This window comes from Silene latifolia, chromosome 9 (assembly GCF_048544455.1).
Source record: "Silene latifolia isolate original U9 population chromosome 9, ASM4854445v1, whole genome shotgun sequence".
Classification (NCBI taxonomy): domain Eukaryota; kingdom Viridiplantae; phylum Streptophyta; class Magnoliopsida; order Caryophyllales; family Caryophyllaceae; genus Silene; species Silene latifolia.
The window spans coordinates 42,069,376-42,081,301 of record NC_133534.1 but is presented as its reverse complement, the minus strand read 5'-3'; the positions used below and the strand labels follow the sequence as shown (position 1 = coordinate 42,081,301).

Genomic DNA, 11,926 nt, shown 5'->3' with positions numbered 1-11,926 from the left:
TTTGGATGATTGTGCTTCCTTAATCTAACTCTTAATATGCACCCCCAAACACTTTATTTCGAGCATTCTTGAGAACATTCTCTGATAAAGAAGCTAGACGGTTGTAGCTTGTAGAGACTATCTATCCTCTGCAGAAGGGTGAGCATATTAAGAGAGCAGAGGGGGAACATTACCAAGGTTCTTAGGAGGTGGTGACTGGTGAGTTGGTGACCAGTCCTAAAAGACCACTTTTTTTAGTATCCGGTCATTGAGAGTATTAAATTCCACAAATTCTCGGATCAAGTATTACCCATATGGGGCACATAACACAAAAGCAAAATGCCTAGGGAGTAGCAATTTGTTGTCTTATTTACCCACATGGTATTACTTGACCCGTCGCAAAGTTGTGGCGGATATGTCCGTCACAAAAGAGAGTTGTTGATTAAATTCTTAGTCGAGTCTGATACATCAACAATTTGTGTACTATCCTATACTATTTATGTTACGAATAATATTTGTCATCCTCGGCCAAAAGACGGGTTATAAAAAACGGCTACCAGCCTTTGATCAGTAGATTATTTAGAAGAAGACTCGCAATCACAATCACAATCACAAACCAAGTCTATCAATGAATTCTGCATTCTATCAACACTGTCAAAAACCCGTTTCTGTTCCCATACACGGTATCCGTAAACCTTCTATCCCCCACCATCACTACCTCCAAGATTGTTTCTCCATATCCTCGGCATCCCCGGCTGGTTTCTTCACCTTATGCCTTATAACTTTCAACCCAAATCTCTATCGCTATGCGTCAACAACAAAGGAGCAACCATTTAGCCCAACACAAATTCTTGTCTCAGACGAGTGTCAAATACAATACCATTTCCATAGATAAGATAAAAACCAAGGTTTTACGAATCGACAAGTAATTTAATTTTGCAAAAATTTCATTTATTTAGTTAATTCTCATAGTTTGTACTGATTAGTAATTAGATTTAGCATATTAGAATAAATTTGATAACAATTCAATCCTGAAAAACACCCTAATTCACTCTGAATCATGCCCAAAAAACGAGCCAAGATGCGGTACGACCATGTCAGGACGTAGCCCTGGACTTGGAACCACTGCGTTTCAACTTAGGCAGGGACGTTGGAGATTCACGTCTGGACCCAGGTTTACATCTCCAACTTCTCTCACACACGAAGTAGTGTCGATGAAGATTCGAATGACATATAAAGATAGACTTGTAGGCGCGGAGAAAGAAGGATTACCAGTTAATAACCAGTTATGGCATTTGCATTAAGAACATATAAAGATCTATAATCACAACTTGGTAAGAGTTGAAGAAGATGATTAGCATTCACGATTACATGTCACCAAGCCATAAATAACAACGCATACTGGTAAAAAACTGTGACAAATTGAGGGGAAGAGTTCAACTAAACTACATATAAAGCAGGCTGTACGAGAAAGCAGTCTTACTACAATGAGCACTTAACACAGGTGGAAGCCAGGCACATACCATTTTGCCCTTGACAACATCAAGGTTTTACCTCCCAGATAACATTAAATATTGGTAACATAGTAGTTTCCTGAATTTTTTACCTCGAAGATAATAACTTCACTGTAGACTACGAACCCACTGGCTTCCCAGTTAAATTGGGGAAAGGGTCTTGTTTGCTTAGAACTACAACTTTAAGCTTGTGTGCGAAATACCCTTTAATCAGATTTTTATGTATTAGAATGGCCACAATACATTCCACCTGCAACACACGTATAAGAAAACATTATTCTCACAGTACAGAGGCAACTCCAACATAATACAGCAAAGACTAGCTATAATTTTGTTTTAGAATATAATTAGACCTGACAAGCAGGTCATTCGATTTAGTTTGAGATCGAGTTAAGTAAAGATCGGCTTCATTCTGATTACCCTTAATTTTGATATCACTTTGATTCCGTTTGGATTCATTTCGATTAGTCACCTTAATCGGTTTGTGTTATTTCAGGTGATGTGCGAACCCAGTCAGGTCAATATCGGATTAGGTTAATTTCGGGTCAATTAGTATTGACTTGTGCGTCAATTGATTGGTTTATCTTTTATTATTTTTTCTATCACGTATGTAATAAATAATTCAAAGTATCATTACCAAAAAAAAATATCATTACTAAATAAAGAATTAATGAGAAAACTCATGAAATTGGAGTGTTTTAAGAGAAAATAAGTCTTTTTTGTTTGGGTCAATTAATTTTGTTCGAATCGATTCAGATGTATTCTGGTTCAATTATCTTTCGATAATGTACAATTCGGTTCATTTTTTATTCGATTCGTATTGGAATGGGTTCGGGAACACCAAAGGTTACTCATATTAGGTCTTCGATCGGATGACGATTGACATATTCCAATCGATTTTTCGGGTTCGGTTTATTTGCTCGGTCTAAATATAATCGAATAAAGCAAAGGGGGGTCACTAAACGGTCTGCGCTTTTTCCTTTTATTGTGATTTGTGAAGTCAGTCAAGTAATAATGGGTCAATGCAAATTGCAATTCTATTATGGGTCATTCGGAAACAACCCTTCTATAACAGGGGTCCGGTTGCACGTACCTGACCCCATGCCTAGACATGGGTGGTTTTCAAGAACCTTTGAGGTATAGAGCTAATGTTGTTGCACACTTGCACCATGTAAACTCCAAATACAGAAGGTAAAATCGAAGTCAAGTGCATGAAATAATTACCTCGTCAACATCCATTTCTATCTGAAGCCACCTTAATGCCTTGACTATAACATCCAATTTAATTTGATGTGCTCTGCCAGGATCTCTGAGCTTTTGGATGAAATAGCTGAACAAATCAAGTAATTTATCCGTCAGTAACACACACATAATATGAAATACATATACATGTAAGGCACATCCACTTACATTTTTTTAATCAGTCTTCTATAAACTTGTAATTCAAGTTTTTCCAGGACAAGATAGACACCGGATCTCAAGAATCTAACAGAAAATATCACCATTACTCTTAGTAAAGCAAGCTCAAAGCTACCATCATTGATTGGTAATTAACATTAAAAAATTCCAAGAACTAACAAATTACCTATCCTCGTGTTCTTGAAGAGCACATCGTAAAAGTTGAAGATCACCCCTTCTAAGAGCTAGAACTACATCCCTGTACTGCAAAATGAAAATGTAAAACAAACATGTAACCAAATGCAACAATTCACAAATATATTTTTCCTTTTTTAATGGTTTCATAAATACCTTTCATTTTCTTTGTGGCCCATTAATTCACTCTTTGGGTTCACTTTGTAATTGACTCACTAATACTTTCCTTTCCTTTATATTGTGCCATTGTTGAAAATGGAAGGTGTTTGTGAATCAAAGGGAGTATAAACCATTTGAGCAAAGTTTCTTGGAGAAAGCACATCAGCAAGCACGAAGTTGGTGGGATAACTTCACTATAATCAGGTATGAGTTTTTTTTTAGTCGATAACGAGAATATAGACACAATCCCTACAAAACCGGAGAATTATAAGTCTGTAATGCTCAATTATACTCTTAAGGTAAACGGTGTTTGCAGTTGACTGATAGCAAGCAAGTTTAAGTGTTGATGAAAGTAAAAACACAGATGACAAAAATAATGTGATATACCTCAAGAAGGCTGTACTTCTCCAACAGGGAATCTTCAGGTAAGATGCCCACTGAAAGCTTCACAGGTATCAGATATTTCAGGATCATCCTGTTAAAGCCAAGAAAACAGTATACAGTTAAAAATGATTCATCGGAAAAGGATTATAAGGAAGTTGCTATAAGATTGACCAAAAAAAAAAATTAAACCATTGCAGAAGCTGACAGAGTTATGCTACTTTGCTATTCAGTATGTGCCATTGGAGCAACTCAACTGTGATTAACTGTGTCAAAGACAGGTAAATAGCAATACAATGTTATTATAGACTTAAATGTAACTCCCTTTGGAATTTTTGTACCATAACTTAGTATCAAATCGCATCATTCTTAAAATGCTCAAAGAATAACTAACGATATTAAAGAGGTTACAAGCAAAAAGGATCAATGTCAATGACGTCACTAACAATATGAAAATACAATCAAAGGTCACTAGCAGTTCTAGCAGTATTAGGGGTGAGCAAAACTGTATATCAGATACAATTCAACCATATCGGATATACGTTGTTCAAATTCAATATGAATTATGATAAGGAAAAAAACTGGATAACCAGTTTTTGACTACACGAAATTCTGATATACCCGGATTTTGTAGTGTCGGATTTGAATGTCAACCTTGCACCATATATGTACTTTTGCTTGCAACAAGCCAGCAAGTGAACACATTATGCATTCAACCAATCGCCATAAAAGTTTAAACGATAAAAATGATAATACCATCCTTAATTCTCCCAGAGTTACGCTAAACTTTAGTGAGCTACAAATTTAAAGTGTCAGTTTTTATTTTCTTCTTCTACTTAATATTTTAAAGAACTGGTTCGAAACTGTGAACCCGATTTCTTATTTGGTGAACCACAGTTCAACAAGATATCTTATAATAATTAGAAGGTGATATCGTATTGGTTTGGATCACAAAACAGCATTGTACTTTTTTGCTCACTCCTAGCAGTAAAAAAGACTAGTCATAGGCTTTGCTGGTAGGTCTGATATTAATGCAAACCCAGGGAAAACTAGTATCCTATTTGGTGGTGCTCAGTGACATGTTAAGGCACTTATTTTGACTTTTACTGGTTACTCTGAAGGGATCCCTTAAGGTATCTAGGTGTCCCTTTGAACTCTGGAAAGCTCACAGCTCCCATGTATGGCCTTCTTCTCAATAAAATACACATTACAAAAAAAAAAAAAAAAAAAAAAAAAAAAACAAGAGACTTGCGACGGACATATATTCCACTGCACAAGTAAAGTTACTACGGGAAGAAACCATTTGCGACGGATTTATTTTGTGAAGGACTATCCGTTGGAGAAAAATGGCGCCTTGACCAAAATAAAATGGCGACTTGGACCAAAAATGTCTTGCAACCGATTTGGATGGATAGTCCGCCACAAAAGTTACAATATAGCAAAGGAGAATTGCATGGATTGTACGGCAGACTTTCCAGATATGGAAAAAAAACATGCATTGATTCCCGCTCTGGATGCAGTCACAGTTGTTTGTTTGGGTTCCCGCTTTGAGTTTGGTCGATGTTGGATTGTAATATTGGTTTTATACAGGTTTTTTGTGTTTGTTTTTTTAATGGCAAATGGGAGGAACCAAAATTGGGTAGATTTTTCTAGTTTACAGGACGGACAATCCGTCACAGAGTTCATTCATTAGCCATTGCGACGGACGATTCGTCGCTTGCGACGGATTCTCTGTCGCAAAGAGTCATTGACTTGACCTTGATTGGCCCACCCTTGTCCGTCGCAAAACCCATTTTTTGCAACATACGGCGATGGAAATTTGCAATGGGAAATCCGTCGCAGATACAATTTTGTGATGGATTTATCAAATTTGCGACAGATTATTCTATTGCAAAACGCATGTTTCTTTGTAGTCAGACTTCCGTTCATTAGTAGACTAATAAGTTCCCTGATCAAATTCAGTTGATTAACTCAATAATCTTTGGCATGGAAGACCAATAATGTGCCACCTTGCTCATTTCTAAAAGAATCATATAAACAAAAATCAATAGGCTTAGCACAAATTTTCTGTAGAATATTCCTGATGAACATAACAAATGGAACCACTGTGTGCGCCTTGAATTGAAGGGGAATTTAATATTAAGGAATTGCTTTTTTGGAATAAAGCTTTAGTGAGAAAATGGATTTCGATGGTTGAATCTGAGTCAGGTAGTGCCTGGAACGGCGGGAAGGTGTGGAATAGATGCTATAACTTGGGACACACTACTATTTGGAATGCTCCTATTAAAGCCACTACTCAGAGAGTTGGAAAAGTATTTTAAAGAACAGAGACATGCCAGCGCAGATATCAGGTGATGGCATGGCTGCAAAAACTCTTCTCTCCACCTGTGTTAAGGGTAATGAGTTTTCAACAGTGAAGGCTAATGACATCTTTCAAACTGATTTTTATGAAATCAAGTGGCCAAAATGGTTAGACTCTGGCTATGCAAAAAAAGCTTCATAATTCAGCTAATATATCAAGGAGAGCCATGATTCTGGTTAACGGGTGCTGTTTGTGCAAAACTGCTCATGAAACACAAACAATTGTTTTTTAACTGCCCTTTTCTGAGACTGTGTGGAACTATGTTACTCCGACACTTCACTTAGCTACCGTGTCGCATGTCCAACACCTACTTGTCTGACACCGACACGACACTTCACTTTAGACCAAAAAAAATAAACTTTGGCACAAAATAGCCGTATCTGACACTCGACACGTGTCAGACACGACACCCGTGTCGGAGAGTCGGGGTAACACAGGTCTGGAAAGGTGTCCTGAACTGGCTTGGCAATAGGGGTCGAAGTAAGGATTTGTGGGAAGGAGTCTGCTAGAATTCTCAGCAGAAAAAAGAAATAGCATTGGAAAGCCTCTTGGTATAGTGTTGCCTTGCTGCCTCTCCCTTATGCTATTTGGACATCTAATCAGGCTTTTTACAAACACTAAAATACAGCCAGTTATTCTGTTGAAGAAGATTCGATTCGAAGTGAGTGTTCGAATGTTGTTAACTGCAAATGAGTTGCATTATGGAGAAATACTCAATTCTTTAAATAAAGCGTAGTAAATTTGGCATTTTGGAACTGGATTCTAGCGTGACTCTATCTTTTGTAAGATGTCTTCTTTTTATTCCCAAAATGGATGAAGAAAATCGATGCACTTTTTCTTGCCATATAAAAAAATAAAAAAAAATTGTTTTTGATTAAATGATTTATGGGAGAAAATACGTTCTCGCTGACGAGAAATAGAAGATATCCCGACACAGCGACATTCTGATAGTACAAGGAAAGACAAATTACAAGAATCCAAAAATTTAAAAATTTGACTTTATGTCCAATTGGATCACTCCTTAAGGAAAAGTAGATTGTTTTAGTTTGATACACTGTCACAACTGAAATAACAATTGGTATCAATTTGACAACACTTCTCCCTCTAGAATTCTAGCAAGAAACGGATAATGTGCAACATTGAGATTTCAATTATTATGGAATCACTTGGGGAATTTCTGATGCACTGAGTTAAAAACTCAAAGTTAGTTTAAAAGTCACAAGGTGCACGTGCACCGAGCGCCCGTGGTATCAAGGCACAAGACACATGGTGAAGGTGCATGCCTCTGCACTTGACACAATGTGTTGCAAGAAAATAAAAAATTGTGTCATAATAACTTTTTTAGGATTTTAAATAAGGATAAGAAGTACCAAAATAAAAGCTAGATATAATGGGCAAAGGGAAGGGCATAATAAAAGAACTAGAAGAGAAGTGACATTCCATAGTAGTGATCCATGTTTGCAGCGCTTTATGCAAAAGACGAGCCAAAGGCGCCTTGGCCCCTGAGTCATTTTGTCTAGTGCCTCGGTGCCCTTGGTGAGTCTTTTGCTTAAGCACGCTAAACGCACACCTTTTAACCTAATCTCCAAAGGGTGGAAGAAAATTAGTATCACAAACAGGTTTGCTGCTGCAAGCCTAAAAGCGACAAGGTAGTAATCGAAGAGCTGCCACATCGACATTAATACTATGTTACCCAAGTACCAGTCAAAGCTACACTGAGCACATATTACCATGTGTGTCACTTCTGAAGCACCTAGATGGCTACTGCATCTAGGTTTATTTTATCAATGCAGTCAAATAATTTACTCAAGAAAATAAATATGCCATCTGTTGTGTAAATGAAAACATTTCATGAAGTACAACTGATTTAGATGAGCAAAATGAAGAGAACAAGAAATCCATAATGCACCTTATATTGGTCTCATGATGAAGATGGCAATGAGTCAGAGCATAAGACAGTTTCTCATCAGCCTGCAAGATAGGAGATAGATAAGATATATGGTAGTTTACAAAGCACAATTTTTTTCCCATTCAATTACCGATCTACCACCAACGAGTGTTAAAATAGAGTAGGGCACAATACATACTTCACCAAAGAACAATTTGGTCCTACAGCATATTAATATATTGCTAAACTTTGCAGACATCAGTTAGATACAATTATACAAATAAGCATTATCTGATCTCCATATTGAAGCTGTATTGTCTTTGTGAAGAAATAGCTACTTACAGCAGGAAAATTTTCGTTGAAAACCTCTAGACGGCCTGTATAATACATGTAGGTGACCTGCAACCAAAAATAGAATTGAAATTTGAATTTCAACAAGCATGGTCATAGCAAATGGCTTATCCGCTTACGACAGCAACCACACGGTTCTTCACCTAGATTAAATTAAGTACCTTATCTCTCACAGGGAACTCCTCAAAATCAAATATACGAGCTGTCTCAATGCTTCTAATCACACTTCGACAGAGATTGACAGTTCCAAGCTGCAGGAAAGAGCAAATCAAGTTTTGGTATATAACTCGGTCAAATCACCTATTGTTATTCCAAAATCAGGGCTACCCATAGTTCCCCAAGGTAAGTAATTGATAGGATAGACATGAAAGTTAATCAGCTAAAAATATACAAATCACACAAGAAGAAAAAAACTGATCAATAAGTACCTTGAAATAGATTTTGAACAACTGGCAGGTCACATGTAATGCTCCAACACGTTTGGGCCCTTTACCCTGTTATACACGAGTAACACGGTTTTATAAATGATTGACGAGACAGATCAAGCAATTAAAAAAAGAATCTAAAAGTTGTGCCTGCAATAGCCTTCATTTGTTTGTTTGAAAAGGCAAACAATTTACGAACACAGGTGACATCATGCAACTGCGTGATTCTGCTGGGGAAACGAAACATTAATGAAGTACAAGGGACCAATGTGTTTTTTACACTATAGCTTGCATATTGTATATATTCTCATTTCAGAACAAAGAAAATGTGAGAGAGCAGAGCCTTCTTTCAATTTAACATGTTACACATGATTTATTGAAGTGATGACATCAGCTGACCAGCACAATAGACTGAGGGAAAGGTTTAAATCATAACTATCTAACAGGTATGTAACAATGAATATAAAATCATCACCATTGAATGACAGGAATATTGTCAAATCAGCCAGGTACAAATGCATACAACACTTAAAAGAATTAAAAAGCACGCCTCGGAGTGCTTGGTCAAAAGACTTAGATGCCTCAGGTGCGCGCGCAGCTACCAAAAGACAATACTATATGTTTTCCATAGTCTTTCTTCTAGTGTTTTTTGTTAAACCACTCCATTTGATCCATTTTCCCTATAATTTACTCTACTCATGCTATCCCTTTCTCAAAATTTATTTAAGGATCTTCTTGAACAAATTGTTAATTTAAAAAAAGATACAAGTTTGTTAACAAAAATAGCGTGCCTCGTGTGTGTGAGGCACGTGACTTTACTTCATAACTTGTACTCGTTTTCGCAGACACACGGTGCCTCGGTGTGCCTCACGCCTTTTAAAAGTGATTGGCAGCAACAATTGTTAGAATTACCTTGTCTGAAGAGAAATTGGCAACTTCATAATTAGGTTTTTAGGGAGATGTCATATGTAATTGTCTATATTAGGAACATAAAATTGAGTCCATTAGTTATATTTATAATTACTTATTGCACAGAATATCAAATCTATCATCACTTATGGGCATCTTGGTGACTAAAAAGTAAAAACAACCGCTGACATATGTTAGATGTAAATGCACTACTAAGTCTCTAATTCTCTACTTCAATCGTCTCTTGCCCAAGCATATTGAATAGTATTAAATCTGGCTGTGACAAATGATAATACCTCAACAATGCTTATTTATTGAAGGTTATAGCTACGACATTTCAGGCAATGAGGTCCACACTCACTGAACAACACTCAACGTTAGGGCGCAGTGGAAAAGCATAACAAGTAAATTGAGATAAGACACACATACCGCAAGAACACCAAAGACTTTCATAAGAAACGAACCAGCCGCCTTCAACTTCTCAGGGCTTTTTCCATTTGATGCCAGCTCTCTATCAGCCTAAACCCCCAATCAGAATCAGAATCAGAATCACAAAGTTCAGCACCCTTTATATTAACCCATGAATAAACAGAAAGATAATTTTACCCTTTCAGCAATGATCCTAATCTCATAGCAAACGGCATAAAGCGCCTGTAACGCCCAAGCCGATTCCCAGTTTCGGAATTCCTGTATAAAGGCACTGAAATCCATCCAATTTCAAAATCAATCCACTACCACATATTCCATGATTGAACAAAATAATCAAGTACCTAGCAAATTTCTCATAGGAAACATAAGCGTCAATCAATTGACCGCGCTTATAGCATTGCAAAGACCTAAGCAATGGGACCAAAATATCACTTGATTGCCTGATCAACCTACTTGAATCCTATCAATTTCAAAAAAAAAACAAAGAATTGCAATTTAATTTAAGATTTGGATAGAAAATTAGAAACCCTAGAAAAGCGAAGGCGAGAAGGAGAGAGACCTGGAAAACGGTGAGGGCGTCGGCGACAGAGAGGATTTTAGGGTTATTGGAGGAGAAAGAGAGAAGACGTCGAAGAGAAGCTCCATCTTGTGTAGAAATGGCGTCGGAGAAGTTGTTAAGAAAGTCTGTTATTCTTCTGTGAGCTTCTCCCATGCTTATGTACGCCATTGCTGATGCTTGCCTTCTACTTACAGAGTTACAGTACCTATTCAATTGCGAAATGTAAATACTAACTAGTTTTACACAAAATCCCGTAAATTCACCACGTTTTTTTTTTTTCCGACAATTGTAAACCATTATATTAAAACGAAAACGAAAGCGTCATTAAGATACAAGTAAACAGCATTAACCTAACCACTAGCTAGGCTAACCGACCAGTTGCGATGTAAACGAAGAAGTTTGCGAATTTCACGTAATGAATTACGCACAGCAATTGGGACTGGCTTTTGAGAGGCCATAACTGAACATAATTTTCGTGATGTGACTACAAAAGTAATATCGGTGGATGTAGGGAACTCTTGGCTCATCATAAGCTGGAGCAATGCTTGAGAATATAACCAAATGTTTCGGATATCCAATGTTCGGATATCCAAAATAATCGGATCGGATGCGGATATCCACACTTTTGTATTTACTTTTAAATTAAGTTTGAAACACGATTATATTCATAATCTTACATGATGATTTTCTTTAGTATTCTTACTCTAATATTCTCGTCATAAAATTTAAGTACCACTTAAATATTTCTCTAATATTTTAAACATTACTTAAGATGTTGTACCAAAAAAAAATTATTTCTCGAAATTATACTAGAAAACTATAGTTTCTGATCAGATCAGATATCCAAATGTTTTAATTTTAATATCCATATCCAAACCAAAACCAAAGATTTCGGATCAGATATCCAAACCAAACTTAACTTTCGGATCGGATATCCAAAAATTCGGATCAGATTCGAATCGGATATCGGATCAATTTGGATAATCGGATTTTTTGCTTAGCCCTAACAGCTGGTAAGAAAGAGAAAACTGCAAAGTTGACTGATAATTACCTGCCGTATGGGAAATCTCTCGGGACTGAGCTCCATCATGGCGGAGAGAAGGCAAGCGTAAATGTGAATGGTGCAAGGTTTCTGCTAGATGATATATCCGTACAGGCACAATCGCACTATTTTCAAAAACAATGGAGTTGCGGGTGAGCCAGATGGATCGCAGGATGCAAAGGAAATAAAGCAAACAATTAAAAACCGTTGAGAAAGTCCGATGAAGGTATGAAATATGATCAACTAGCCATCGGATGAACGAAACATTTGGGTTAGCCATAGATTGAATGTCGAGCGACGAAGACCGCCAGACATGTTGAATTACGTCACAGGAG

The 11,926-nt window shown here is 37.0% G+C and overlaps 1 protein-coding gene across 1 annotated transcript; it reads right to left on the bottom strand.

The window, feature by feature from the left end:
• Nucleotides 1-1,247: 1,247 nt before the first annotated feature.
• On the bottom strand, nt 1,248-10,852 carry LOC141599648 (enhanced ethylene response protein 5-like). The gene is made up of 13 exons (XM_074419724.1): nt 10,550-10,852; nt 10,332-10,450; nt 10,168-10,261; nt 9,991-10,080; nt 8,656-8,721; nt 8,389-8,478; nt 8,219-8,275; nt 7,898-7,959; nt 3,633-3,720; nt 3,079-3,155; nt 2,904-2,978; nt 2,718-2,823; nt 1,248-1,743 (listed from the first exon to the last, which is right to left on the bottom strand). The coding sequence occupies exons 1-13, from the start codon at nt 10,844-10,846 to the stop codon at nt 1,612-1,614; spliced, it is 1,353 nt and encodes a 450-aa protein (XP_074275825.1). The 5' UTR covers nt 10,847-10,852; the 3' UTR covers nt 1,248-1,611.
• Nucleotides 10,853-11,926: the final 1,074 nt, after the last annotated feature.

What these genes read in the sequence shown, in the direction of transcription:
- LOC141599648 (XM_074419724.1), bottom strand. Translation starts at nt 10,846, where the DNA reads ATGGTTTACAATTGTCGGAAAAAAAAAAAACGTGGTGAATTTACGGGA. An exon ending in TCCTATGAGAAATTTGCTAG is followed by an intron (nt 10,262 to 10,331) that starts GTACTTGATTAT and finishes GATGGATTTCAG; the next exon opens with TGCCTTTATACAGGAATTCC. An exon ending in TTAGGATCATTGCTGAAAGG is followed by an intron (nt 10,081 to 10,167) that starts GTAAAATTATCT and finishes TTGGGGGTTTAG; the next exon opens with GCTGATAGAGAGCTGGCATC.